General features: G+C 37.7%; 1 protein-coding gene across 5 annotated transcripts in view; it reads left to right on the top strand.

Annotated features, from left to right (window-relative positions):
- Positions 1-27,156, top strand: part of HIPK3 (homeodomain interacting protein kinase 3) — a 99,211-nt gene extending 72,055 nt beyond the window's left edge. For 3 of the 5 annotated variants that reach the window (XM_011936373.1, XM_011936377.1, XM_011936376.1), the window contains exons 4-16: positions 6,715-6,834; positions 8,392-8,478; positions 8,984-9,168; positions 10,596-10,755; positions 11,505-11,628; positions 17,463-17,584; positions 17,791-17,915; positions 18,014-18,175; positions 18,684-18,980; positions 19,308-19,448; positions 21,750-21,985; positions 22,280-22,407; positions 23,229-27,156. In XM_011936373.1, coding sequence (XP_011791763.1) covers positions 6,715-6,834; positions 8,392-8,478; positions 8,984-9,168; positions 10,596-10,755; positions 11,505-11,628; positions 17,463-17,584; positions 17,791-17,915; positions 18,014-18,175; positions 18,684-18,980; positions 19,308-19,448; positions 21,750-21,985; positions 22,280-22,407; positions 23,229-23,705 — 2,364 coding nt within the window. In that variant the 3' untranslated portion in view covers positions 23,706-27,156. Of the gene's footprint in view, positions 1-6,714; positions 6,835-8,391; positions 8,479-8,983; positions 9,169-10,595; positions 10,756-11,504; positions 11,629-17,462; positions 17,585-17,790; positions 17,916-18,013; positions 18,176-18,327; positions 18,391-18,683; positions 18,981-19,307; positions 19,449-21,749; positions 21,986-22,279; positions 22,408-23,228 lie in introns of all 5 variants that reach the window. The other 2 variants (XM_011936371.1, XM_011936372.1) reach the window with 1 other exon arrangement.
- The last annotated feature ends 718 nt before the right edge of the window (positions 27,157-27,874 follow it).

The following is a 27,874-nucleotide window of genomic DNA, read 5'->3' on the forward strand; positions in this document are numbered from 1 at the left end:
ACCTCATGATTTGCCTGCCTCGGCCTCCCAAAGTGTTGGGATTATGGGCGTGAGCCACTGTGCCCCACCACAGTTCAGTGTTCTAAAATATTTTACAAAATGCATGAATGCAAAGCAAATAAATTGTAGTGATTTTTGTGGGCATCTTTGTTTTGGCCCTAATCTGGGACTTTAACTCATTTTCAAGCATAGTATTTGTTATATAGGCTTTGATAAATTTTGATAAATTTTTTTTTTTACTATCTTGATTTGGAACTTTCAGGTGCTTTTTTTGCACTTATTAAATGTTCACATATGTTTTTCTTTTTTCTTTTATTTTTATTTTTTGAGACAGGGTCTCACTCTGTCACCTAGGCTGGAGTGCAGTGATTCCATCTTGGCTCACTGCAACCTCCGTCTCATAGGTTCAAGCAGTTTTTCCACCTCAGCCTCCTTAGTAGCTGGGACTACAGGTGTGTGCCACCATGTCTGGCTAATTTTTGTATTTTTGGTAGAGACGGAGTTTCATCATATTGACCAGGCAGGTCTCAAACTCCTGACCTCAAATGATCCACCCGCCTCAGCCTCCCAAAGTTCTGGGAATACAGGCGTGAGCCACTGCGCCTGGCCACATATGTTTCTCAAAACAGCTTTAGTCTGTTTATTAATGTGTTTGATTTTCACAGATTTTCCCCATCTCCCTAGATTATGATCATCTAATGTTAGGATGTGAAAAGGCCACCAGCAGGGTATGTCTCTCTCTCTTATCTGTTCCTTATTCCAGTAATCAGCTGCCTAGATATACTTGGACACCCCAATTGGGGAGTTGGTACTTTTTTTTAGACAGGGTCTCAGTCTGTCATCTAGGCTGGAATGCAGTGGAATGATCATAGCTCACTGCAGTCTTGAACTCCTGGACTCAAGGAATCCTCCCACTTCAGGCTGTACCCAGTAGCTGGGGATACAGGTGTATACCAGCATGCCTGACTCATTTTTATTTTTTTGTAGAGATGGGGTCTCTTTCTCTGTATTGCCCAAGCTGGTCTCAAAGTCCTGGGCTTAAGTGATCCTCCCGCCTGGACCTCCCAAAGTGCTGGGATTACAGGTGCTAGCCACTGCACCTAGCCTGGCAGTTTTTTTCTAATTATTATTTTTTGCCTTACAGTGGCAGTGCAGTGGGCAATAGTATTATTAACTAATTAATACTTACTGAGCTCTTTTATGTACTAGGAACTGCTGTTAACACTTTATATTAACTCATTTAATGCTCGTAACAACCCTATGAAGTCCACACTACTATTGCCTCCGCTTTATAGATGTAAACTAAAGAGTTCTTAACAGTAGAACTATAATTATCATATTCTTCTTTAGAAGACAGAGTCTTTCTCTGTTGCCCTGGATGGAGTGCAGTGGCAGGATCATAGTTCACTGCAAACTTGAACTCATGGGCTCGAGTGGTCCTCCTGCCTAGGCCTTCCAAAGTGTTCCATGAGCCACCGCACTGGGCCAAATTATTATATTCTTAAAAGTCGAATTTGAGTCACCAACAACAATATTCAAAGTATTTTAATTCTTCATTATGGGGTTTGTGTTCTAGCCCTTTAATCACATTTATCATCTCTTAAAGCCTTTCCAATGCATTTTCTGTTTGAATTTTAAATTCTGTAAGTGGACACTGACCATGTTGAAAATTTATAATTTCATATTTTCTTGTTTGTGCATTTTATTTCCGTTTATATAGACATCTATATTTAGTGTGTGTGGTTAGGGAAGATCCTACCACCAATTGTTACAGTGTGTGAATCCTTTCATGTCTTAATTGTAGATAAACTGTCTTATTAGTGTTCTATTTATAGAACTTATATGTACTAGGGAATTACCAAAAGTATTCTAGGGAATTAAGGACTATTTTATGGATGGATGGATGGATGGATGGATGGATGGATGGATGGATAGACGGATAGACAATAGTTGGTAAATGTTATTTTTCCAAAATGTTTGTTGGAGTTTACATAGAATATTATCCAGAGCAACTAAGAGTCTGACTTTATATTCAAATTATATTTGGTAATTTCAAGTCTTATGTAAGAAAAATAAAGTTCAGTATTTCAACTGCAGAGGAAAATAAATCTTTCAAGATTTCTATGTTTGTCAGGCTATTTAGCAAAGAGACCCACTCAAGCTGGCCCAAATAAGGGGGCATTTATTTATATGTATGGATGTATTAGGCCATTCGCATTGCTATAAAGGGATACCTGAGTAATTTATAAAGAAAAGAAATTTAATTGGCTCACAGTTCTGCAGGCTGTACAAGCATGGCTCTAGCATGTGCTTCTGGTGAGGGTCTTAGGAAGCTTACAATCATGGCAGAAGGGAAGGGGAGCAGGCGTTTCACATGGTGAGAATAGGAGCAAGAGACGGGGGAGATGGGCACCACACACTTTGAAACAACCAGATCTTGAGAGAACTCACCGTTGGGGGAACAACACCAAGCCATTCCTGAGGTATCGGCCCCCATTACCCAAACACATCAGGCCCTACCTCCAACACTGGGGATTATATTTCAACATGAGATCTGGAGGGACAAACATTCAAACTGTATCAGTGGACTATCACAAGGATCCAAGAATGGAACTATAATATGACTGGGATTTGTGAAGTTTGGAATTGAAGGTGCTTTTCAAAGCAAGGCGACACTGGAGGAATTAACAGGTGTTGGTAGAACGTCACTGGTACTGGACCATCAGTGTGACTTGGCTGTTCTTCAGGTACCTTTGTCTATTCTGATCTGAGTTTCTGCTCACCTTACCTTTGGTTCAGTTACATGACCATAAAACTCCAGCTCTGCCTATAACCCTTTAGCTCATCCCCCAAGAGTCATTGGTATTTCTTAGTTCACATTTCTGACATCAGTTAATCTGATTGACTTGGTTTTTTTTCTAGTTGAGTTCATGAGGCCAGTTTAGATTATGTGTCAGATTCCCATTCTTCATTCACTGGAGATGGAGGAAGGCAAACATATGTATATATTAGGGGTTCTAGATGGAACATTTTTCTCTTCAAATGACTGGGCAGGCAGTATGACAAGTAATAAACTCAGAGTTTCACTGGCCACTTTTTTTGTTTGTTTGTTTTTGTTTTACAGAGCCATCTTAACTCCTGAGATACATTAATTGCTCTATTCTCTTTGCTTTTTCAGCACTTTGTTTTCTTCTTCACAATGGCTTACTAGCTTAATTGCAGATTACATGCTTAAACATTTATCTGTTCTACCGAATTGTGCTTTTGAAGATTGCCACCATATTTTATTTATCTACATGTCTTTAGCATCTAGCACATAATAGATGCTCTGTTTATTGAAATTGAATTGCTGATGGCTTTTCTGTCTGATGCAGCATCTAGGCACCAAACTCATAGTACTTTTTCCTTCCATTTTCCTGTTTCCTTGAAATAAGGAATTTAGCTACTTAGTGGGTGGGAGGTGGGGAGAAAGAGCAGCACTTTAATGAAATGAAGCCAGTTTGTAATGTGAAAGTTTTCGTTGTCATTTTTTATAAAATTGGGAATACAAATGTGGATAAAACAGACTTACTGGAAGGCACACAATCTAGTAGGGAAAACAGATGTAAAAAATTGTAATATAGTTGTAATTATAAACGCATGTTCTAGGTGTGATGATCGCACAGAAAAATTACCTCTGCCTGGCATCATCAGGGATGGCTTTATAGAGGAGAAGTTTCTTGAGCTGAGTCTTGAAGAAGGAATAGTAAAAGTTTGTCCTGTGGATTTGGTGAAAGGGGGAATATGTATGTTGGATAAATAAGAGTTTGAGAACAATATAGGAAAGAGAAACTGGCCCATGTGGTTCGACATGGTGCCAGATGGTGCTGAAGTACCAGGAGAATATAAAAGGACAGGGAATATATATAGTTGGAGGGCCTGGTTGCTAGGGTTAGAGGTTTGGAATTGACCCTCGAGGTCAGGGGTATCCAGCCTTTTGGCTTCCCTGGGCCACATTGGAAGAGGAATATGTATGTTGGATAAATAAGAGTTTGAGAACAATATAGGAAAGAGAAACTGGCCCATGTGGTTCGACATGGTGCCAGATGGTGCTGAAGTACCAGGAGAATATAAAAGGACAGGGAATATATATAGTTGGAGGGCCTGGTTGCTAGGGTTAGAGGTCTGGAATTGACCCTCGAGGTCAGGGGTATCCAGCCTTTTGGCTTCCCTGGGCCACATTGGAAGAAGAAAAATTGTCTTGGACCACACATAAAATACACTAAAATTAATGATAGCTGATGAGCTTAAAAAAAAATCACAAAAAAAACTCATAATGTTTTAAGAAAGTTTATGAATTTGTATTGGACCTCATGCAGCCCCTGGGCCAGGGCTGCTGGTTGGACAAGGTTGCTCTAGTTAGTAAAGGGTTATTAAGTAATTTTATACAAGTGACTAACAGATGTACATTTTGCCAGGATATCTGGTAGTAGTGTCAATAATGAATTGGGGGTGAGCGGGTAAGGACATTAAGAGAGACTGGAGGCAGGTAGAATAATCAGGAGGCTTGTGAAATTGTATAACTCAGAATTGAAGAGGATCTGAGGTAGGGATGGAGAGGAGGGGACGGTTGTGAAAAATGTTAATGAAGTAAAATTGTTAGGCTTTTGGATGTTGGGGGAGCATGATGAGGAAGAGGTATAGGACATCAATTTCAGGTTTCTGATTTGAGTGGATGGTGTTGCTATTAACCACAGGAGGAAAATACATGAGGATTAGCAGATCTGGGGGCAAATCAATTTAGGATATATTCAGTTGGAGGTACTAGAGTCAACCAGGTCGCAAGTTTCAATAAGTGGTTGGGTCTGGAGATCCAGAGCTAGAGCCAAAGATTGAGACGCAGATTTAGAGATAAAATTGTGGGCACTTAGGACTTGTAGAGGGAAAAAAGACAAGACTCTGGAAAGCAGTGTCATATAAAGAACAAACAGGGGAACACAGTGAAAGACTGTCAGGAAGTAGAAAGAGACCCAGAAAAGAATGGCGTCGTGGAAACTGAATGAACGGTTTTTATGTAAAATGGTAGTAGCCATTAGTATCAAAATAAGGATTTATATGTGATTATTAAACGTGTCTGTTACTAACAGGCCATTACTTATCTTAGTACCATATCATGAGGGTGATGAGAGTAAAATTCAGATTGCAGTGTGTTGAGGTGTGAATGGGAAGTGAAATAATATAGGCTACTATTTTAAGGGTGAGACGAAACAGTTAAGTAGTTAAGGGAGGTTTACTTTTTTTTTTTTTTTAGGATAGAAGATATTGAACATTTTTGTATTTGGTTGGGGGAGAGCTCAGAGGGAGGAAGAAATAGAAGATGCAGAAGAGGATGGACTAATTGATGGAGCAGAGTCTTTGAGGTTTAAGAAAAAAAGTCTTTGCATTTATTCTCATACAGGTTAGGGGAGTCAAGTTTTAGTAAGAAGGAAGGATGGAAAAACAATTTTAGCCCCCAGAGATCTCTCTCTTTTCTGAGCCCCTGTTTATCCCCCATGTTTCCCACTCATTAAGTGGGGGAATCAATATTTGAGGGCCTACTGTGTACCAGGCACTTTCATGGGCTCTGGGGGTATGTAAGTAAACAGAAAAGTCCTTCTGTTCATGGAACGTAAGAGTCTCATGGAGAGGTAAGAAAATGAAAAATAAATGTATAGAATATTAGATAATGAAAAGCACAGTGGAGAAAAATATAGCCAGGAGGATGGTGGGTGAGGTACTCAGAAGGGCAGAGTTTTCTGTTATTTATTAATGGGTCATGGAAGACCTGGTCAATAAGGGAACATTTGAACCAAGAGCTGAAGGAAGCAAAAGAGCCATACAGATATCTGGGGAAAGAATATTTCAAACAGAAATATTAAGTTCAGAAGCCCTGAAGCTGGAGATTTTTAGTATCACCCTTGGGAGAGCCCATCAGCTACCATGCCTCTTCCCCTAGAGACACAGCTGTGTATATATCAGTGTCTCAAAAAAGTGTTCCCTCCAAACTCCCACCATAGTAATTCACCCTGTCTTTATCAATCTAAATCTCTTTTGAATTCATTCCTTCCTCTCTATTCCCATTCAGTCTCTCAGTTCAGACCCTCTTCATCTCTTCTCTGGCCTTATCCCCTCACCCATTGTCAGACATTACTTTAAAATGTAAGCTGTCAGTTTCCTGCTGAAATTTCTCCAGTGGTTTCCCGTTATTACCTCCTGGCATATAATCCAAATTTCTTAGTTTGCTGATAAAGCCCTTTACCTGCTAGTTCAATTTCATCTCTTAGCATTCTCTGTTAGTGACCCCCTGTACTTTCAGTGTTTGAATGTGTGAGGGTATTCTCTCTTGATTTTCCATATTTGCATATACTATAACCTTAGCATAGTTTTTCCCCCCACCCTTCCAGTGCAAACTCCTGTTATTTTTCCTTTAACACCAAACTTGAGGACCACCTCTTCTAGAACTTTACCTGACCACAATTACTTTAGGTATGCCTTTTCTATCAAGCATGCTTTTATTATGATACCTATAATTCTGTATTATAATTTTTTCCATATATGTTCTCCACTAGACAATGCATTTCTTGAGGGCATAGACTGTGTATTTTAATACCTGACCTAACATGCAGCCTGGTGTCTGACTTAAGTGTTCTGTCACATGAAAGGATAAACTATTCTGTTCTGTAAATTATTTTTCAGATTCGATACATTTCTCAGACTCAAGGTTTACCAGGAGAACAGTTGTTAAATGTGGGTACTAAATCCACAAGATTTTTTTGCAAAGAAACAGATATGTCTCATTCTGGTTGGAGATTAAAGGTAATTCATTAAAAAATAGAATATTTAGAAGACTAGTTTTCTAAGATGCCTCATATACATGGATAATACCTTCCATATCTATTTGCATTTTACTAAATTCCTTCCTTCTTTTGAATTTTCATTTTTGGCCCTTCTTTATTTTATTTTTATCAATTTTTTTTTCGTTTTTATTTTTTGAGATAGAGTTTCTCTCTCTCACCCAGGCTGGAGTGCAGTGGTGCCAACTTGGCTCACTGCAACCTCTGCCTCCTGGGTTCAAGCGATTCGCCTGTCTCAGCCTCCCAAGTAGCTGGGACTACAAGCTTGCATCACACGCCCAGCTAATTTTTATATTTTTAGTAGAGACAGGGTTTCGCTATGTTGGTCAGGCTAGTCTTGAACTCCTGACCTCAAGAGAACCGCCCGCCTCCGCCTCCCAAAGTGCTGGGATTACAGGCATGAACCACCATGCCTGGCCCTGTCCTTCTCTCTCTCTCTCTCTCTCTTTTTTTTGAGACGGAGTCTTGCTCTCTTGCCCAGGCTGGAGCGCAGTGGCGCGATCTTGGCTCACTGCAACCTCTGCCTCCCAGGTTCAAGTGATTCTCCTGCCTCAGCCTCCCAAGTAGCTGGGTTTACAGGTGCCCGCCACCATGCCCAGCTAATTTTTGTATTTTTAGTAGAGACAGGGTTTCACCGTGTTGGCCAGGCTGGTCTTGAACTCCTGACCTTTTGATCTGCCCGCATTGGCCTCCCAAAGTGCTGAGATTACAGGTGTGAGGCACTGTGCCCAGCCCCCTTTCTTCTTTAAGAAGAAAGTCCTCTTAGAATAACTTCAGTTACTCTCTAATTCCACAACATAATTATTAATTCATCTTAAATGTTAAAAACCTTTATGTGTATAACTATATTTGTGTTGTGTGTTTTATCTTCTCATTTCTACATTATTACACTTTATAGGACAGGGACTGAATTTGACCTCTTACTACATATCCCAAGTGTGCTAGGTTCTTTGGGGGAATCAGTAAATCCTCAATAATTAACTTCATAAACAGTTATTATTTTTTTTGAGACAGAGTCTCCCTCTGTTGCCAGGCTGGAGTGCAGTGGCGCGATCTCAGATCACTGCAACCTCTGCCTCATGGGTTCAAGTGATTCTCCTGCCTCAGCCTCCCAAGTAGCTGGTACTACAGGCGTATGCCACTGCACCCAGCTAATTTTTGTATTTTTAGTAGAGACGGGGTTTCACCATGTTGACCAGGATGGTCTCGATCTCTTGACCTCGTGAACCACCCACCTCGGCCTCTCAAAGTGCTGGGATTACAGGTGTGAACCACCATGCCAGGCCTAGTTATTTTCTTTATGGGGTTTGTTAAATTTGTAATTTTTTTCTTGGCCTGAACCAAGCACTTCTCATTTTTTTTGTGTATACTTTAAAAAATACGTTTTGATAGTTTCTCTTTTGAAATTACTATTTGTTTTAGAATATTTAATATATTAGACTAAATGTGCCAGGATTAAAGAAATGTGCATATTGTGGATGATAATGTATTCTTTTTTCCCTTTGATATATGCAATAAGACATTGGAAGAGCATGAGGCAGAGACAGGAATGAAGTCTAAAGAAGCCAGAAAATACATTTTCAACAGTCTGGATGACATAGCGCATGTGAGTACCATAGCCACATTTGTTAATCTGGTATGCTTAGATGGTAGACTTGAATGCCAAGGGGCCCAAAACATGTTACTCAGTTTTTAAATGGCTACAGAGTCCATGCTGTTTTTAAGTTTTTCAAATGAAACTGATTCTATTTTCAACCTTTCAGGAGCTAAATTGCATTTGTCATTATGAAAATTTTAATTTACCTATTTGTTCTTTAGTAAAAAAGTATTTGCTTTGAAAGGAAAAATCCTAGCCAACAGATTTCTTTTCCCTATATTTCGCTATAAATGGATATTTGTTTAATCTTTAAAATCTTCTTTTATGCTTTGAATCCTATTTGGTACCTCAGCACATTTTGAGGATTTAATATTAATTGTTCTTCTTTGTTTTAAGATAATTGTAGTTCCCTCTCCTCTCCTGTGTTGTGATTTTTGTTTTCTTTTTTGACTGGAATTTATACTACTCTCTCTGGCTTATTTTTACTTGATGGCTTGAAATTTTGATTTCTTAGGTGAACACAGTGATGGATTTGGAAGGAAGTGATCTTTTGGCTGAGAAAGCTGATAGAAGAGAATTTGTTAGTCTGTTGAAGAAAATGTTGCTGATTGATGCAGATTTAAGAATTACTCCAGCTGAGACCCTGAACCATCCTTTTGTTAATATGAAACATCTTCTAGATTTCCCTCATAGCAACCAGTATGTTACTTTAAGATCTTTTAAAGTGGTTCTAAAAAAATAATAAGTCTATAGAAAATCACTGCATCAGAGAAATTACTTTTCTTCATTAAATACAAGTAACCTGAGTAAAAAGAGGCTAAGCTAACTTGACCAAGTTCATGTACACCAGTAACTGTCCGGAACTAGAACTGAAGTCTGAATTGCAGTCCAGTGTTCCTTCTCCAAAATGCGATACTAAAAATAAGACTGAGTGGTTTTGTTTTTGTTATACATGACTTTCTTATCTTAATAACCAGGCATATATAAAAGGAAATGCTAACAGTTTTCTCTTTCAGGTCACATTTCAGTTTTCCCAGACCGTAGATTCTATCATATTTTGAGTCCTACAACTTCCATTTTACGTTTTTTTTCCCCACAACTTTTGCTTTCCTTTTTCCTCTTTTTCTCCTGCATTGTGCAGGAAAGGAGGTTTTTCGTGGTCAGTAGATTATAGATCGGTAGGGAAGAATATATACTAACATTCCAAAGGCTTGTAATATTACAAATTCTTTGTATTTTGTTTGTTTGTTTGTTTGTTTTGGAGACAGGGTCTTGCTCTGTCAGTTGCCCAGGCTGGAGTGCAGTGGCACAATCTTGGCTCACTACAACCTCCGCCTCACAGGCTCAAGTGCTCCTCTCACCACCTCAGCCTCATGAGTAGCTGGGATTACAGGCATGCGCCACCGTGCCTGGCTAATTTTTTGTAGAGATAGGGTTTCACCATGTCGCCCAGGTTGGTCTCGAACTCCTGGGCTTAAGTGATCTACCCACCTTGGCCTCCCAAAGTGCTGGGACTATAGGTGTGAACCACTGCACCCGGCCAAATCTTCGAGCCTCAGACATATTTTGGGAGATGAAGGGAGTAAATTTAAGTGACTTAAAACAGCTTCCTTCAGTATTTAAAAAGACAAAATGAAGAAGGCATAGGAATGAATCCAACGTTTATCATTGTGAATTGTTCTTAAAATTTACATTTTTCTATAACTTATTTAGATTTTTCCCCTCAAACACTTAAAATGTCCTAATGTTTTTCATATACAGTCACTTTGAAAGTAACACGATAGCAACTCTTTGGTACTGTTAATTTAGTGGTGTGGAGATCTAGAAATTTAGGAAAAAAATTTCTCGTGTAGGGGGTCGTAAAATTATTGCATACTAACCAAAAATGCTTACTATGGTTTTACTGTTTTAAGAAAAATATTGCAGAATATATACTTTTACTTGCTCTGAAACTTAATCTTTTCTGGTAAGATTTCCTGTTAGAAATATTACTGGAAAGAAGCGATTAAGTGCAAATCATAGGATTTTTTTCTTTTAGGAATCATTTTTAAATTTTGTCAATGTACCTCAATTTAAAACTAAGCATTTAGAATAATACTATAATACCCTCACTTTTTTTTTTACAGTGTAAAGTCCTGTTTTCATATTATGGATATTTGTAAGTCCCACCTAAATTTATGTGACACAAATAATCACAACAAAACTTCACTTTTAAGACCAGTTGCTTCAAGCAGTACTGCTACACTGACTGCAAATTTTACTAAAATTGGAACATTAAGAAGTCAGGTAAGAATGTGTAGTAATTAATAACTTAGGGTCTTTTTTAATGATTGCTCATTTTACTTTTGATATATACAGAAGTTTGGTGTCAGAATGTACAGTGCTAATGAGGTCTTACTATATCTGTTTTACCAAATCTCTTAAAATTTCGAGGTAACAATTGGAACATATCTACTCAAATTCATTTTTTTTCCATTCCTCTCTTCATTCTGTAAATATCTTCCATCTGCCCTTCTATGCCATAACTCTACCAAAAGTAGAGGTCAGTAGAATCAGTTTTAAAATTTTAATTTTGGCAGCTTGTTTTTGTTCTCATTTTCTGGGTACTTTTTTTTTTTTTTTTTTCTGAGACAGAGTCTCGCTGTGTCTCAGGCTGGAGTGCAGTGGCGCAATCTCTGCTCACTGCAAGCTCCGCCTCCTGGGGTCACGCCATTCTCCTGCTTCAGCCTCCCGAGTAGCTGGGACTACAAGCACCTGCCACCGCGCCTGGCTAATTTTTTGTATTTTTAGTAGAGACGGGGTTTCACTGTGTTAGCCAGGATGGTCTCCATCTCCTGACCTCATGGTCTGCCTGCCTCAGCCTCCCAAAGTGCTGGGATTACAGGCATGAACCACTGCGCCCGGCTCTGGGCACATTTTAATTGTAGAATTATGATCTTAAGAAATGTGTTTGAATTCTATTTATACAGCATGTGTATTTCATTTAGAAGACTGCTCTGTCTAATGTGCTCTGTATAATGTGCTGATTGTTTCAGGCATTGACCACATCTGCTCATTCAGTTGTGCACCATGGAATACCTCTGCAGGCAGGAACTGCTCAGTTTGGTTGTGGTGATGCTTTTCAGCAGACATTGATTATCTGTCCCCCAGCTATTCAAGGTATTCTTTTATTTAAATTTTGCTTTGAATCTAGGCATGCATTATTTTAAAATAAGCTTAGGAATCTATTCATTAAATATATTGTATAATTTTTGCTGCATTTAGTGCTACATTTGAATTTGATTTAAGCTGTTCAGACCAAGCGCAGTGTCTCTCGCCTGTAATCCCAGCACTTTGGGAGGCTGAGGCGGGCGGATTACTTGAGGCCAGGAGTTTGAGACCAGCCTGGCCAACATGGTGAAACCCCGGCTTTCCTAAAAATACAAAAAATTAGCTGGGCATGGTGGTATGCGTCTGTGGTCCCAGCTACTTGGGAGGCTGAAGCTGGGAAGTGGAGGTTGAAGCTGGAAAGTGGAGGTTGCAGAGAGCTGAGATTGTGCCACTGCGCTCCAGCCTGGGTGAAAGAGTGAGACTCTGTCTCAAAAAAAAAAAAAAATTTAAGCTGTTCAATAAGCTTTTAGACCAGTGACACTCATTTCTTCACTGGAACTCCATTACAGTCATCACTAACAAAATGGGTCATATGACAATTGTATTTCCTGTGGAGTGTAAAATGATAAAATACCTTAATAGGAGTGATTGAACTTGGGAAGCTACAGGTTGGCCTATGCTGGGTATCACTGTTTTAGACATTTGTCTACCAATACCAAACATTAAAGTGACTGAGAGCTCAATTATTTAAAATTTTGGTCAAAAGAGTTTTGTCCCAAAATACTATAGTCTTTATTGATAGCTTGGGTAATAATTAATGGATTGATTTCAATTAAATTAATGTCCCTTCATTAAATAAAAATAGCCAACTAAATCCTCAAGTGGAATGGGTGATAGAATACCTTTGAAGAGGCTATACATTCTTTTTTTTTTGAGATGGAGTTTCGCTCTTGTTGCCCAGGCAGGAGTGCAATGGCGCGATCTCAGCTCACTGCAACCTGCAACCTCTGCCTCCCTGCAGCCTGCAACCTCCGTCTCCCGGGTTCAAGCAATTCTGCCTCAGCCTCCCGAGGAGCTGGAAAGCTGGAGTTACAGGCATGTGCCACCATGCCTGGCTAATTTTGTATTTTTAGTAGAGACTGGGTTTTTCCATGTTGGTCAGGCTGGTCTTGAACTCCTGACCTCAGGTGATCCACCTGCCTCAGCCTCCCAAGTGTTGGGATAAGAGGCGTGAGCCACCATGCCTGACTGGCTATACATTCTTAAACTAGGAAATCTCTTAATGGTTCCTAGAGAATCATAGCATCAAACCTCACTACTGGAATAACTGGACTAAAACCCTACTTCCTAAGTCCTTTCCTGAGATTTTGTCCTTGCTAAGCTTTAACATCTAGTTAATGCAAGAGGTCAATTACAGATGGAGCCCTAAACCAACATGTCCAACTTAGTGGTGATATTGTACAGAGTAAATGAAAACAGTTGGTGCTAAGTCAGAACACCTGGAATCTAATTCTGTTTCTCCTTTTTGCTGTATCATTGTAGACTAGCCTGTTTATTTATTTCAGCCTTAGTAAAAGGAAATAGACTGAATAGATAATATATTGGCCATTTCCAACTCTAATACATTTTGATTCTGAAGGATTATTTGATTTTTTTTTTTTTTGGAGTGTGTCTTTTTTTGAGACAGTGTCTTGCTCTGTTGCCCAAGCTGGAGTGCAGTAGCACGATATTGGCTCACTGCAACCTCTACCTCCTGAGTTCAGGTGATTCTCATGCCTCAGCCTCCTGAGTAGCTGGGATTACAGGTATGCACCACCACGCCTGGCTAATTTTTGTATTTTTAGCATGTACAGGGTTTCACCATGTTGGCCAGGTTGGTCTCGAACTCCTAACCTCAAGTGACCTTCCTGCCTCAGCCTCTCATAGTGCTGAGATTACAGTCATTAGCCACTGCATCCGTCCTCTGATTTTTTAATTTTAAGCATTCAAGCAACTCTAAAACTTTTTTTATTTTAATATTTCCACAGTATCAAATAAAGAACCAAGAATATGTTTGTTGACTTGATTTGCTGGTAATAAGAGATGTGAAAACAGGTCAGATCTTCAGTTACTGTTGTTCTATCAGGGTAGCTTTATTTTCATTGTTGACTCTGAAGGTGAAATTGTGACCCAGTGGCCACAGTGGTGGTCTGTGAGTATCTGTAACAGTGACATTTTTATTACTTTCTGGTAATAAAAATGCCCACATCATTATAGTGTTAGCAATAATAGATGCTAACAATATGATGCTGTTGTGTTTTTCAGTTTTTTCCCCAAGTGTTTATTATAAGAATTTCAAACATATAAAAAAATTGAAAGAATAGTATGTTTTCTACCCTAGATTCAACAGGTGTTAATATTTTACCATATTTGCATTATCAATCTACCTACCTGCTTACGTAGTGCACATATGTGTACTATTTGAAATTAAATGGTAGATTTTATGACACTACTTCTAAATACTTCAGCATGGAAGATTGGTGCTTTTTAAAAATATGTTTTTTAATCACTTATCACTTGTGTTATCTTGACAAATGCATTTTCACTTAAATTTATAATCTACACTAACAAATAGGTTCTTTGGTTCTAGTAATCCCTCCCATGTACCAAAATCAGTTTTAGGGTCACCACTTATACTGTGGTATATTTCACGAAGATTTGGAATAGCAGGTTTTTTTTCAGAGCCTAGCTTCTGTGGCAAAAACTTAAAGAGACTTCTGAGATACGTTTCTAAACAGCATTGAGCATCATTCTTAAAACCTTTCAATGAGGTTAGAAAAATCTTTTGTCTTTTTATATGGCTTATAATTGATGAAAAGTTAGAAACCTTTTTGTACATAAAGTAACAACTATATCAGTGGTTTAAAATACGGGATAATTGAAAGAAAAGAATTACTATCACAGACTCATTAACCCTCTAAATGTCATGAACAGCACTTTTGAAGTAGAATTACTAGTGAGAAGAAGCACAATATGTTTTAGCTTATATAACAGGTGCAGTTGCAGCAACAGGCCAGGCAGGCTCTATAAATATGTTGTTTCTCATCTTAGTAGAGTATCTGCCTTAGAAATGAAAGCATTCCCTCTAATCAGTCTTAGCATCGGACGGGTAGATGTTATGTAGAAATTGTAATGTAGAAAATTTCAACATTGGGCTTCTTGCCCCTCCCCTTCATTTATCCCTTCCCTTCAGAATGTGCCATTGCATTTATAAGAAACATTTTAAAATAATTATTGGGCAACTATTGGGGATAGTAATTATGGTACCATGGTGGTTTATATTTTAAAATAAACTTTATCCTTTTGACTTAAAAATTTTACTTTGACGCTATCATGTTTAGGTAATGCATTTGATATATTTTAGATATTATAATATGTAGGTATAGGCATATAAATACTTATCCGTAAGACTATGCTTATTTTAAAAAGTAAGCTTATTTTTAAAAATCAGCTAAGCTTTTATTTAATATATCTGAATGTTTTATTTATTAAACAAGCTTTTAAAATTATTTAGTGACCTGAAAAGTTAGGTATTCATCCCCTCTAGATGACAATATTAGAGTAAAATACATTCCAGCAAAATTCTTTTCTGTTATACTAATATTCATAAGCTTTTTATGCCTTATTCTCCAAGTATTAAAGCAAATATAATCAAAGATAAAGTTTCAGCTAACCTAATAACTATACAAAAATTGAGATCTTATCCCACTATTGAATTTGATCAAAAATTAGATCTCCTGTGGAGAGAGTATATAGGAGAATTCTTCTCATCTTAAGGCATTGCTTGTGGAGAGAATTTACAGGCAATGAGATTTTTGTTGAGATTCGGAAATTTGCTCTGTCTGTTCATCCTTGTCAAAGTGAAGAGATTTTTTTTTTTTTCTTGAAGAGATTGTCTATATATTGCAATATATCTACACTGCCTGGGTGTGCTGATATTCCATGTCTTGGAGAATTGGATGATCAAGACAGGCTTTTTAGCAGAAGTAAGAAGATTTTCATTAAACTTGACTCATACCTGGCTCTTTAGGTGGAGCACAGAGAGTAGAATAACCTGGTAGTAAGATAATAGTCTCCGTGAAGAAAATAAACAGGCTAAAATGGACATTCTCTTTAGGATTAACACTTACATCTGTGAAATAGAAAATTTGAGGTTGTTTTACAATAGAGAAAGAAAACAATTGTAGTATTTTTCTCTTATGCCTGAAGAGAAAGACTCAACATCACATTTATCCCCAAATTGATTATATTATATTTAAATAGTCTCAAGCCCATGTTGAAAGTAACTGCTACAATAAAGTGGAATTATGAAGTGGTCAAATTATTTTCATTAATGTAATTTCTGATCTTCGGGGATGCCCCTAAAATCTTATCAAAACTTTAAGTTGGAATGTGATACTACTTTGCTGTCTCAGAGTTCAGTATTGTAAGACTTAATATTTGCAAGGTGCTTTGCAGTGAGTCAAACAGCTATATTAACATTATAGTAACATTAACAGGATTAACATGTCTGGTAATCCTGCTTTCTAATTTTCCTAGTTGGCAAGCAAAATGGTAACATGTTTGTTCTGGAGTTCCAGCAGCTCTCTCCTAAGAATACTAGTCAATTAAGCCACATTGGGGAAACCTTAGTTTTATCATCAAATTAGGTAAATAGGTTAGTTTTGCCTTTCCTTTGGAGGTTGAAATGAGTGTGCCATCCCTGAATTTTCATCCATTATGTGAACCATTATGCCCATTAAATTATGAAGTTGTGATGTATTTCTGTTTTGGTGACAAGAGCGTAAGATTCTATCAGTTTTTTTTTTTTTTTTTTTTTTTGAGGCGGAGTCTCGCTCTGTTGCCTGGACTGGAGTGCAGTGGCCGGATCTCAGCTCACTGCAAGCTCCGCCTCCCGGGTTTATGCCATTCTCCTGCCTCAGCCTCCGGAGTAGCTGGGACTACAGGCGCCTGCCACCTCGCCCGGCTAGTTTTTGTATTTTTAGTAGAGACGGGGTTTCACCGTGTTAGCCAGGATGGTCTCGATCTCCTGACCTCGTGATCCGCCTGTCTCAGCCTCCCAAAGTGCTGGGATTACAGGCTTGAGCCACCGCGCCCGGCCGATTCTATCAGTTTTAAAGAAGAAGATACTAAGCATAGCTAAAAGTTTGTTTGAAAAAAAGAACCTTTACCTGCTAGGTTGTCAGCATACTAAACCAGATTCTTCTTTCCATGTTCTTTATCATGGTGACTGAACTATTTAAAAAGGAAAATAAAGCTTCAGTAGCAAACTTTGGAGATAAGAAGTTTCAAGAAAATTAAATGGTTCAACTTTGTAGTATGCATTTTGAAACAGAAAGGGAAGCTTTATAATAATTTTTGGAATGATGTATATCACAAGATAGACAAGAAGTACATCATTTTCCTAATGGATTGCTCAGTTAGTGTTATGAAAGTTTTATGCAGAGAATGGCATTGTAACCCCACAATCAAGGCTGGGTGTGGCGGCTCATGCATGTGATACCAGAAATTTGAGAGGCTGAGGTAGGAGGATCTCTTGAGCCCAGGAGTGCAAGACCAGCCTGGGCAACATAGACCCTGTCTCTACCAGAAATTGAAGAGATGAACTGTGCATGGTGGTATACGCATGTGGTCCCAGCTACTCAGGTTGAAGTGGAAGGATCCACGAGTCCAGGAGATTGAGGCCACAGTATGGATCATGCCACTGTGCTCCAGTCTGGGCAACAGAGCAAGGCCCTGTCTCAAAAAAAAAAAAAAAAAAAAAATCTGTCAGAATTTAAGCAATTCTTGACATTTAAAATAATTGTATAAGTTAAATAAGAGGAAGATGTTTTCTTTTATTTGATAACTATTCTGTTTCACAGGTATTCCTGCAACACATGGTAAACCTACTAGTTACTCAATAAGGGTAGATAATACAGTTCCACTTGTAACTCAGGCCCCAGCTGTGCAGCCACTACAGATCCGACCAGGAGTTCTTTCTCAGGTTGGTAATAATTCATTCCTTGCCGTATATCAGCTTGTGCTGTTGGGAAATAATGAAAATGACCTGGATAGGGATTTAATCCATTTTAGGTTATGGACTTTAATGTTTATAATGGTTAGCTGTTACTTTAGATAGTTTTGAGTTTAGGATATGGTAAAGTTACTTATAACTTGTTATTTTCTATTGTTTTCCTTTGCTGCAAGCAGACGTGGTCTGGTAGAACACAGCAGATGCTGGTGCCTGCCTGGCAACAGGTGACACCCCTGGCTCCTGCTACTACTACACTAACTTCTGAGAGTGTGGCTGGTTCACACAGGCTTGGAGACTGGGGGTAAGCTGAAAACAAAAGTACTTTGTGAATAGTTTGCAGACTAGATCTTGATTAAAGAAAGGTCTTGATTAAAAACATTGTTCTGAACTTCTGCCTAGGAAGATGATTTCATGCAGCAATCATTATAACTCAGTGATGCCGCAGCCTCTTCTGACCAATCAGATAACTTTATCTGCCCCTCAGCCAGTTAGTGTGGGGATTGCACATGTCGTCTGGCCTCAACCTGCCACTACCAAGAAAAATAAACAGTGCCAGAACAGGTTGGTATTGGTGCTTTAACTTTCCTCTGCATTTTGAGAATCTTTAAAATGAATTTTGCATGTACACTAAAGGGTCACTCTGTTGTATTCAAAATGACCTCTTTTATACCTTTATTACAAACACTAAGCCAGCTCCCTTCTCAATTTCTCAGAGGTATTTTGGTAAAACTAATGGAATGGGAGCCAGGAAGAGAGGAAATAAATGCTTTCAGTTGGTAAGATTGTCTTTATTGCTCTTTTGATTTATTATCTACCTGTAATGTAGCAATTGTGGACATTCAGATAGCACACTTACCAAAAAGTGACTATTTAAATATATGTAAATGCAATCTACATGGATATTTCTAGAGCTATTTTATATTTCATAAGAACTCGAGATCTGTTGGTGTGTTACATTCATGAACTCGAACAAGTGAAGGTTCGCATTTTTTGGTTTAACAAGATACCTTGGACAACTGATTATACATATTTTGATTATAGAAATTATAAATTATTCCTTTGGTTGCAGGAGTAATTCATTACAGAATACCAATATCCCACATTCAGCATTTATTTCTCCAAAGATAATTAATGGGAAAGATGTCGAGGAAGTAAGTTGTATAGAAACACAGGACAATCAGAACTCAGAAGGAGAGGCAAGAAATTGCTGTGAAACATCTATCAGACAGGACTCTGATTCATCAGTTTCAGACAAACAGCGACAAACCATCATTATTGCCGACTCCCCGAGTCCTGCAGTGAGTGTCATCACTATTAGCAGTGACACTGATGAGGAAGAGACTTCGCAGAGACATTCACTCAGAGAGTAAGTGCCAAATGCTGCATCCTCAAAGGATATAGGTGGCATCCTTTGGTGTGTCGAAAAACAACTTTCTGTGACTTATTCCTTGTTTTTCAATGTCCTTTGGAGTAAAACCTTTAAATTAGATAACCCAGTTCTAGACAGGGAACTTTCTAAATAGTATTTAGCACCATCATTATAGCATTTTCCCTGTATTTGTAAGCTTTACGTTTTGTCCATGTAGGTCATTCTTAACAGTTTCATATCCTTAATTAAAGAATACAAATTTTGACTATTTGGAGAGTATCTTCTCGTATTTGACTCACGTTTTCCCCTTTTCTCTTCCACTAGATGTAAAGGTAGTCTAGATTGTGAAGCTTGCCAGAGCACTTTGAATATTGATCGGATGTGTTCATTAAGTAGTCCTGATAGTACTCTGAGTACCAGCTCCTCAGGGCAGTCCAGCCCATCCCCCTGCAAGAGACCGAATAGGTAAAATAATCTCAATAGTAGTGTATAATAAATAGTAAGTCTACTAAAAAGCCTACGATTTCTTTCTGTTAAATTAATAAGTACCTGCCAATTTACCACAGTGACTTCTATCTTGAACACAATTTTTGAACTAGATCAGTTTTTCTAAACACAGATTTGTTTGTTTGTTTTTGAGACAGGGTCTTGCTCTGTTGCCCAGGCTGGAGTGCAGTAGCATGATCTCGGCTCACAGCAACCTCTGCCTCCCAGGCTCAAGGAATCCTCTCGCGTTAGCCTCTTGAGTAGCTGGGACCACAGGTGCGCACAGCGATGCCCAGCTAATCTTTTAAGTTTTTTTTTGTAGAGATGGGATCTTGCCCTGTTGCCCAGGCTGGTCTTGAACTCCTGGGCTCAACCAGTGCTCCCACTTTGGCCTCCCAAAGTGCTGGGATGACAGGCGTGAGCCACCATACCCAACTAAATAATCTTTTTTTGCCGGCGGCGGGGGGTGGGTGGGAGGAGATGAAGTGTGGCTCTGTCACCCAGGCTGGAGTGCAAGGGCGTGATCTCAGCTCACTGCAGCCTCCACCTCTCCAGGTTCAAGTGATTCTCCTGCCTCAGCCTCCCAGGTAGCTGGGATTACAGGCACCCGCCACCACACCCGGCTAATTTTTTGTATTTTTAGTAGAGAGGGGGTTTCACCAGGCCAGGTTGGTCTTGAACTCCTTACCTCAGGTGATCCACCTGCCTCAGTCTCCCAAAGTGCTAGGATTACAGGCGTGAGCCACCACATCTGGCCAAATCTATTTTTGAAAGGGTAAAAAAGCCACATTCTTAATTTCAGCCCCACAGACTACTATTGTAACTTAAATTTGGAAGAAAAACATATACTTTAGCAAAATTAAAAAGGAGTGTTTTGCATAATGAAATACTCACTGGCCCACTGTCTGCAGAACATCCACTATGATTTTTTTCTCGCATTGGTGATGGATTTGCATGGTTTTATCCATATTAACCTGGCTTACCCGTCCTTTGGCCAGCTAAAATAGTAAGCTTGTCCTAAACAGAATGATTTACTAACATATTAAGAGATAAACCACAGTCTAGAAGGCACAGTGGCCAACACCTGTAATCCCAGCACTTTGGGAGGCCAAGGCAAGAGGATCACTTGAGGCCAAGAATTCGAGACCAACCTGGACAACATAGTGAAACCCCACCTTTACCAAAAATAAAAATAAATAATAGCTGGATGTGGTGGCGCTTGCCTGTAGTGCTAGCTACTCAGGAGGCTGAGGTGGGAGGATTCTTTGAGCCCTGTAATTTGAGGCTGCAGTGAGCTATGATCACACTACTGCACTATAGCCTGGGCAACACAGTGAGACCCTGTCTCTTAGGAAGGAAGGAGGAGAAGGAAAGAAAGAAATAAAATCTTATTTTAGTGGCAACAAACATTTGGAAAATTTTAAGTTTTAATTTTACATGTCTTCTTCTTTTCCTTAGTCAGGAAATATGATATTGCATACTTATAGCCAAAGCTTTATGGAAAATATAAAGAAATTTTAATATGTCTTCTTAAAAGTTGATTAAAATGTGGTTTGAATATTGATAACGTACGTAACTATACACACACATGTAAAGTATGTAAAACAAATATACATATAAGATATATAAATAAAAATATGTATAAAAAGAGATGCTTCAAATTCATAACTAAGTATGCAATGGGTGGTTGAAACAGACAATAAATGCTGTAGAAATCCCAAGGAGAGAGAGATTGTCAGGGCCCAAGAGTGTCAGGAAGAGATGAGAAATATGGGGCTCTGTCTAGGCCTTTAGAGGTGTGGGGATACCTTTCAGATAACTGGTTAGGTACAAGGACCTAAATTACCAGAAGAGGCACATATCCTGATGGTAGAATTTAATTTGAAATATCCAAGTCACATGCATGTATGCTTGTACATTTCATTTAAATTATCCAGAACAGTGCCTCTTTTGTCATGTCTTGATGAAATTATCTGGAATTCATAAAGAGGAATTTTATGAGCTGATACTAAGGATCAAATGGGAAAGGAAAGAAGAGAAAAAAATGCCAAAATGATGTTCCTGAAATGGAACAGAATTAGGTTTAGCAGTTGGAACAGAGAATTAATTTAAGAGTCTAGAAATTTTTTGAAAAAGTGCTATTGGACAAGAAAAAAGCTGTAATTATATATAAAATAACTGAATAACATTCTCGTCAGTTCACTGGAGCCTGAATATTACTTAACATTAGATTTAATGTTGGAAAAAAATATCACCCATAAAAATGCTTGCTTTTTGTAGTATGTCAGATGAAGAGCAAGAAAGTGGTTGTGATACGGTGGATGGCTCTCCGACATCCGACTCTTCCGGGCATGATAGTCCATTTGCAGAGAGCACTTTTGTGGAGGACACTCGTGAAAACACAGAACTGTTATCCTCTGCCGACACAGAAACCAAGCCAGCTGTCTGTTCTGTTGTGGTGCCACCAGTGGCACTAGAAAATGGCTTAAATGCCGATGAGCATATGGCAAACACAGGTAAGTTGAGTCCTCCCATTTCTCCGGTTGTCCTTTAAATACAGTCTTAATTTAGGAACATCTGAGAATGGAATTGCCAAAAGTCATCTCGAATTTTGACTTGATCCTGCCTTATGTATTATACAGAGGATATCTTCTAATATTATCCAGTGCTTGGAAACCATGACCTCTCCTTTCATTTTATTTAATTTTAAGGCTCTCAAATCACTATTGTATGAAATATCTGAAGATTTTGCTAATTTTTTATTTGAAAAGGAAAAAGCATAAACTCTTCAATATTTTATTCGTCGCCAGATTCTATATGCCAGCCATTAATAAAAGGACGATCTGCCCCTGGAAGATTAAACCAGCCTTCCACAGTGGGTATTCGTCAGCAAAAATTGACATCAGCATTCCAGCAGCAGCATTTGAACTTTAGTCAGGTATGTTCATTTGTGGATTTGTAGGAGTCTTTGGGATTCAAATTTAGCAGTTGTTTTTCACATGGAGGAGAAAGCTTCTGAAACTGTATGTAGTCTTAATGAATTTTTCCCTTCTCGTTATCCCAAGGGGCTAAAGAGTAACTGGCTTAATAATAGGATAATTAAGCAAATTATCCATAGAACTTGTAGCCTTCTTCAGAAAGATTAAGTCCTTAGGTTCTCTTAGGTAATATTAACAGAGTGTGTCTGTTATCTCAGAACATCATTAACCTTCCTGAATACTTTCCATCTTATTCAACGCTATATTTGGCAGTTGTGTTTCAGTTGGGAAAAGAAAAGATCACAGATACTGGAGTTCGACGGGGATTCAAATCTTGGTTTTGCCATTACTATATATATATATTACCTTGGCCAGGTCTCTTCAACAAATTTGATTTGGAGCACAGTTAATGGGAATAGTAATTATGTCATGGGTTGTTTCAGAAGTAAATAATATTGTGCATGTAAATGTTAGCTTTACATATAATAAGTGCTCCACAAATGGTAGCTGTTAGTAGTGATGAGGGTAGTAAAAGGTAGTACTAGCAGCACTAATAGCGGTGTTTATATTATAATAATATGTAGTAATAAATACTAAAATGTTAATACTAATATATATGGAATAGGTATTTTTCTCTCCTCTAGTTATTCTTAGTATAAGTTAGTTCTGAGAGATCCACTATGAGTTATCAATCACAAAGCGTATATTGTAATTTCCGTTTCTTTCCTTTTATCTTGAAAAATATGTTATTCAGTCATTTTTTTTTTTTCTTTATGGATAGGTTCAGCACTTTGGATCTGGGCATCAAGAGTGGAATGGAAACTTTGGGCATCGAAGACAGCAAGCTTATATCCCTACTAGTGTTACCAGTAATCCATTCACTCTTTCTCATGGAAGTCCCAATCACACAGCAGTGCATGCCCACCTGGCTGGAAATACACACCTCGGAGGACAGCCTACTCTACTTCCATACCCATCATCAGCCACCCTCAGTAGTGCTGCACCAGTGGCCCACCTCTTAGCCTCTCCATGTACCTCAAGACCTATGTTACAGCATCCAACTTATAATATCTCCCATCCCAGTGGCATAGTTCACCAAGTCCCAGTGGGCTTAAATCCCCGTCTGTTACCATCCCCAACCATTCATCAGACTCAGTACAAACCAATCTTCCCACCACATTCTTACATTGCAGCATCACCTGCATATACTGGATTTCCACTGAGTCCAACAAAACTCAGCCAGTATCCATATATGTGAAAAACAGTATATTGGGGAAGCTCAATGATACAAATATTTGATTAAAAATAAAAACATGGTATTTAATAAATATTAGCCATGGCACAAGAAAATTATTTTTGAATCATGTAGACTTGGGTGCAATTTAAACAACTTTGAGCTTTAAAAACTCACTTTTGATGTGTTTTGCACATTTGGTATAACTTGTCTTTGGTCATGTTATCTTCTTATGTAGTAACTCTAGACAGGTGACTTATGGGAGCAGAAGTCCAGTTTTGCTCCTGCTATTTTTTATAAATTGCCTTCTAACTAGTGCAAGACACGTCCACATTTGGGAAGCCATTCTGTGTACAGACTTAGAGCAACAGATGCACATATGTCAGAATTACAGCATACAAGTGAATTGTATTATCCGTGTCTTAGTGTATAAATGTTGGGTCACTTACCTAAGAAATTGAGCTATTGTTCTTTACATTTGCATGTGTCTTTTGCATGGGCAAAATGTTGCCTAGACTTTGCTCTTAAATGTTGTTCTAATAATCTCAGCTGCATTGTAAACCGTTCCCACACATAGTGCCTTAAATATTTGAGGTTGTTAATGTTATTACCTATATATAAATGTTGAGGACTGCAGCACTTAAAATTCAGACCTACTCTTTAGTTTCCTTTTGATAGCGTAATGTTCATTTTTGGTTTTGTGTGGTATGATTTCAGGTAGTAGCTGTTTTTTTCCTTATTAAGAGGGCAGCATGTTTGCTATAGCTGAATTCTGCTGTCTGATTTTTGAGAATGATCTAGCTTCAAGAAAAGCAAGCAGTTAGTAGTGCTTAAGAAAAATTGATTCAGTATCTAATGGATATTTGATAACTGTCACAGCACAGCATTTTATATACTATTAAGTGAAACTGCAATACAATCTAAGTTTATTTTGAGAGTGTTTGCTGTATAATTGGACTTAATAAAATGTTTAGAGGTACAGTAGGCATGACTTTGGGTAGATAATAAAATGCAAAATGCTCATTGATTCATGATGTGGTTTTATCTTAGCTTGGGCAAACCATGCAGTATTTAATAAATAGTAGCAGAACTTTTACTATTGAAGCTTGAAAAGATGTGAGTTCTTTGTGTGCAATTTTTGATTTATGCATGTGAGAGGGTTTTTTTTTTAAAGTATTTTTACATTGCAGTACTTGTTTTGCTTGTTGGTGATGTTTGCTTATTTAATACATTCCGTCAGGGACAGAAATTACATGCTTTTTTTCTTCCTAGGAAGTGTGTTGAGTTCCCCCCGCCCCCCTTTTTTCTTTTTTGGGTGGTGGTGATGGTAGTGGTTATGTCTGTTTAAATGAAGTTGCTTTTACAGCACCAAAGACTTAATCATCCATTTCCTATATAAAGGTAGCTACTTTTTGCATAGACCTCAAGTATGTTGTAGTGTAGAGGTGGAATTTAAGGAAAGGTATTAAAGTGAGGCTGTGTTTTAGCTTACAGGCAAGTAATAAATTGTATCATTTATCTTGAATGTATCATAGATAAGCTGCTATATAACGATTGCCACTTCAGATAGCTGTGAAATTAGGTGATTAACTAGTTGTTATTTAGCCTTCTAATTTCCGTATAAGTCTAATTACATGAATAGAAATTGGGGTTTTGATTTTTTACTTTGCTTTTCTGTTTGGAGTGTCATTGTAACTACTGTATTGTAAATGGTGGAAAATAATTGCATTTGTTATTTTGGGGTGTGTTATTTGCATCAGTATTTTATCGCTATTAATGTTTGTGCTCATCACTGCATATTAAAACAACTTGGATGTATCAATGTAACTTAATTTTTTATTTTCATACTGGCATTGTAGACACTTGAGAAAGCTGTATCTTGCAGGCTTGACTTAACTTTTTTTCCTTAAAAATCTGGAATATAATCTTACAGCATTTACTGGAATAAACAGTACAAAGCATTTGAGTGTAAAACTCTAGATGTTTTGGATTTACAGCGTTTCTTTGATAAATGAATTGTATACCACTAATACAGCTCTAGTACAGCATTCACAATAAGCTAATAATGGATAAGTTTTCTTTACTCCATTGACACAAGCAGTGTTTTATTTAATAATCATCAATGAAATAAATGTGCCTGAAATTGATTTTAAAAATTACAGTATTAGATCATAAAGTAAAAACCAGCAGTACATTTTTAGTCACACTGAAAATGAAGGACTTAATTTTCCCCACAAGTTTCAGTGTTTTTAGTAATTAATTCTATGCATTTTATACAAATAGAAATATATATATATATATATAAATACATGTTTAAAAAGAAGTAGCCTAAGATTAATTTAAAAGATTATTTACAGATGACACATTTATGGAGTCACTATTTAAGTAAATTTGCTGCCCTCCACAGCCTTCTGATTTTATTTATATGTTCCAGCAGATGATTAGGATCTGCTCACTTCTTAGGAAAGAATCAATGCTGGCAACACATTGTTTCAGAAACACCAAGTGCAAAGGATTGATTGTATCACAACAGGTACAAAACCGACAGTTTTCTTTTTGTTTAGGGCCATATTTACTACCCTGAAATGTTGTATTCTTTGTCTTTAATTTCCAAGACTTAAAGCAGTCTTGTTAAATTGACATAAATGGTAAACTTCAACATTGTCATAATACAGTATTAAAGTTTGATAAAGGTATATCCCAGTTAACTACACTGCTCTTTAAATTGCAATCATGGGCATTTTAATGTATTTTAAAATAAATTTCAAAATTCTGCTAAATTCTTAATTTAGCATATTGACAAAGTAATCTGGATTTATACCTTTTAAAAACCATTTTGACCAGTTTTCTTCGGTTTTAATGCTTTCTTAAATAAAACACTGCATGATTTCCAAGTTGCATATTTGCATACTATTTTAATTTGCAAAGCGTTTTTTAAATCAAATATCCTGATATTTAGTTGTTTTTTTTTCCTCCAGGGTGTTTAATTAAATATGTTACTGTATTAGCAAAACATTTTCGTTTTAAAAATCTGCTAATTTTAAACTTGGACTGTGTTAAGTAAAAGTTAAATCATACACTGCAAGGTGTAGGAAGATTGTTTTAATGAATCCAGTGATACAGATTTGATTACTAAGTTAGAACTGTTAATTGTTTAACAATTTTAGACTTGTGGCTTTCTTTCTTTGGTTTACTTGTTTTTGCTTTTACTCCTATGCTACACTAGTTTGCCATGTAGCAATTGCACTGTGCAATATTACAATAAGGACTGGGAAAATTTTATGGATGTAATGTCTATTACGGTTTGCGATAGTATTTCTCTCTAGTTCTCAGTGATTTAAATGTGACCAAGCCTTCTGTACTTTGTCACAAAAAGCGGGTTTTCCAGGTGACTATTTTGGTGAGTGTCAAAATAAGAATTTATGGTGTATTACTGTCGATTCACTTTGAATTAAAATATATATATTGCAGCAAACAGCTTGTTGACTTTTTTTCCACCCCAATACTCCTTACAGGGTAGGGAAGGGAGAGGTTAACAATATTGAGTATCTATTAATAACTGACATCATCTTATTTAACTCTCAGAGCCACCTGGTGAGATAGGTATTATTATCTTTGTCATACAAATGAGGGCATAGCTGCAGAATGTTTAGGGAACTCGCACAAAGTCACATTGCCCACGAGTTGGAATCTGAGTGAGATGCACACCGGGATGTCTAACCATAACTCATCTACTTTATATCCGTTCTTTTAAAACCGAAGTCTGAGGCAGTGTGCCCAGAGTACCTGCAACCATAGGATGACCCTGACCCATTTTCCTTCAGTATTGAGTTTCCGCAAATAGTTTTTGAGAGAAATAATTTCTGCCCAATATGCGTGGATGAAGAATAGGGAATTCACATGAATCTTTAACATTTAAAACGTGACTTCAAAAGAATGTGATTGTAATAGGCCAACTTTTGTCCTCAAATACCAACACCTCATAATTCAAGGATCTAACTTTCAAGAAACCTCAGTTGGAAAGTTTCTAGAGGAGCACTCCCCCAGAACACACTGGTGAGAATACGTGTTTTCAATTTCCGCCTTCCCCTATCAATGTTGAATTGAAGTACAACATAAATGCATTCTTTGGCATCTGGCTATTTTTTGTTAAACATTTAATTTATAAGATACACCCACGTTGTGTGTAGTTC

The sequence above is a fragment of the Colobus angolensis genome, unplaced genomic scaffold (genome assembly GCF_000951035.1).
Source record: "Colobus angolensis palliatus isolate OR3802 unplaced genomic scaffold, Cang.pa_1.0 Scaffold152, whole genome shotgun sequence".
NCBI lineage: Eukaryota > Metazoa > Chordata > Mammalia > Primates > Cercopithecidae > Colobus > Colobus angolensis.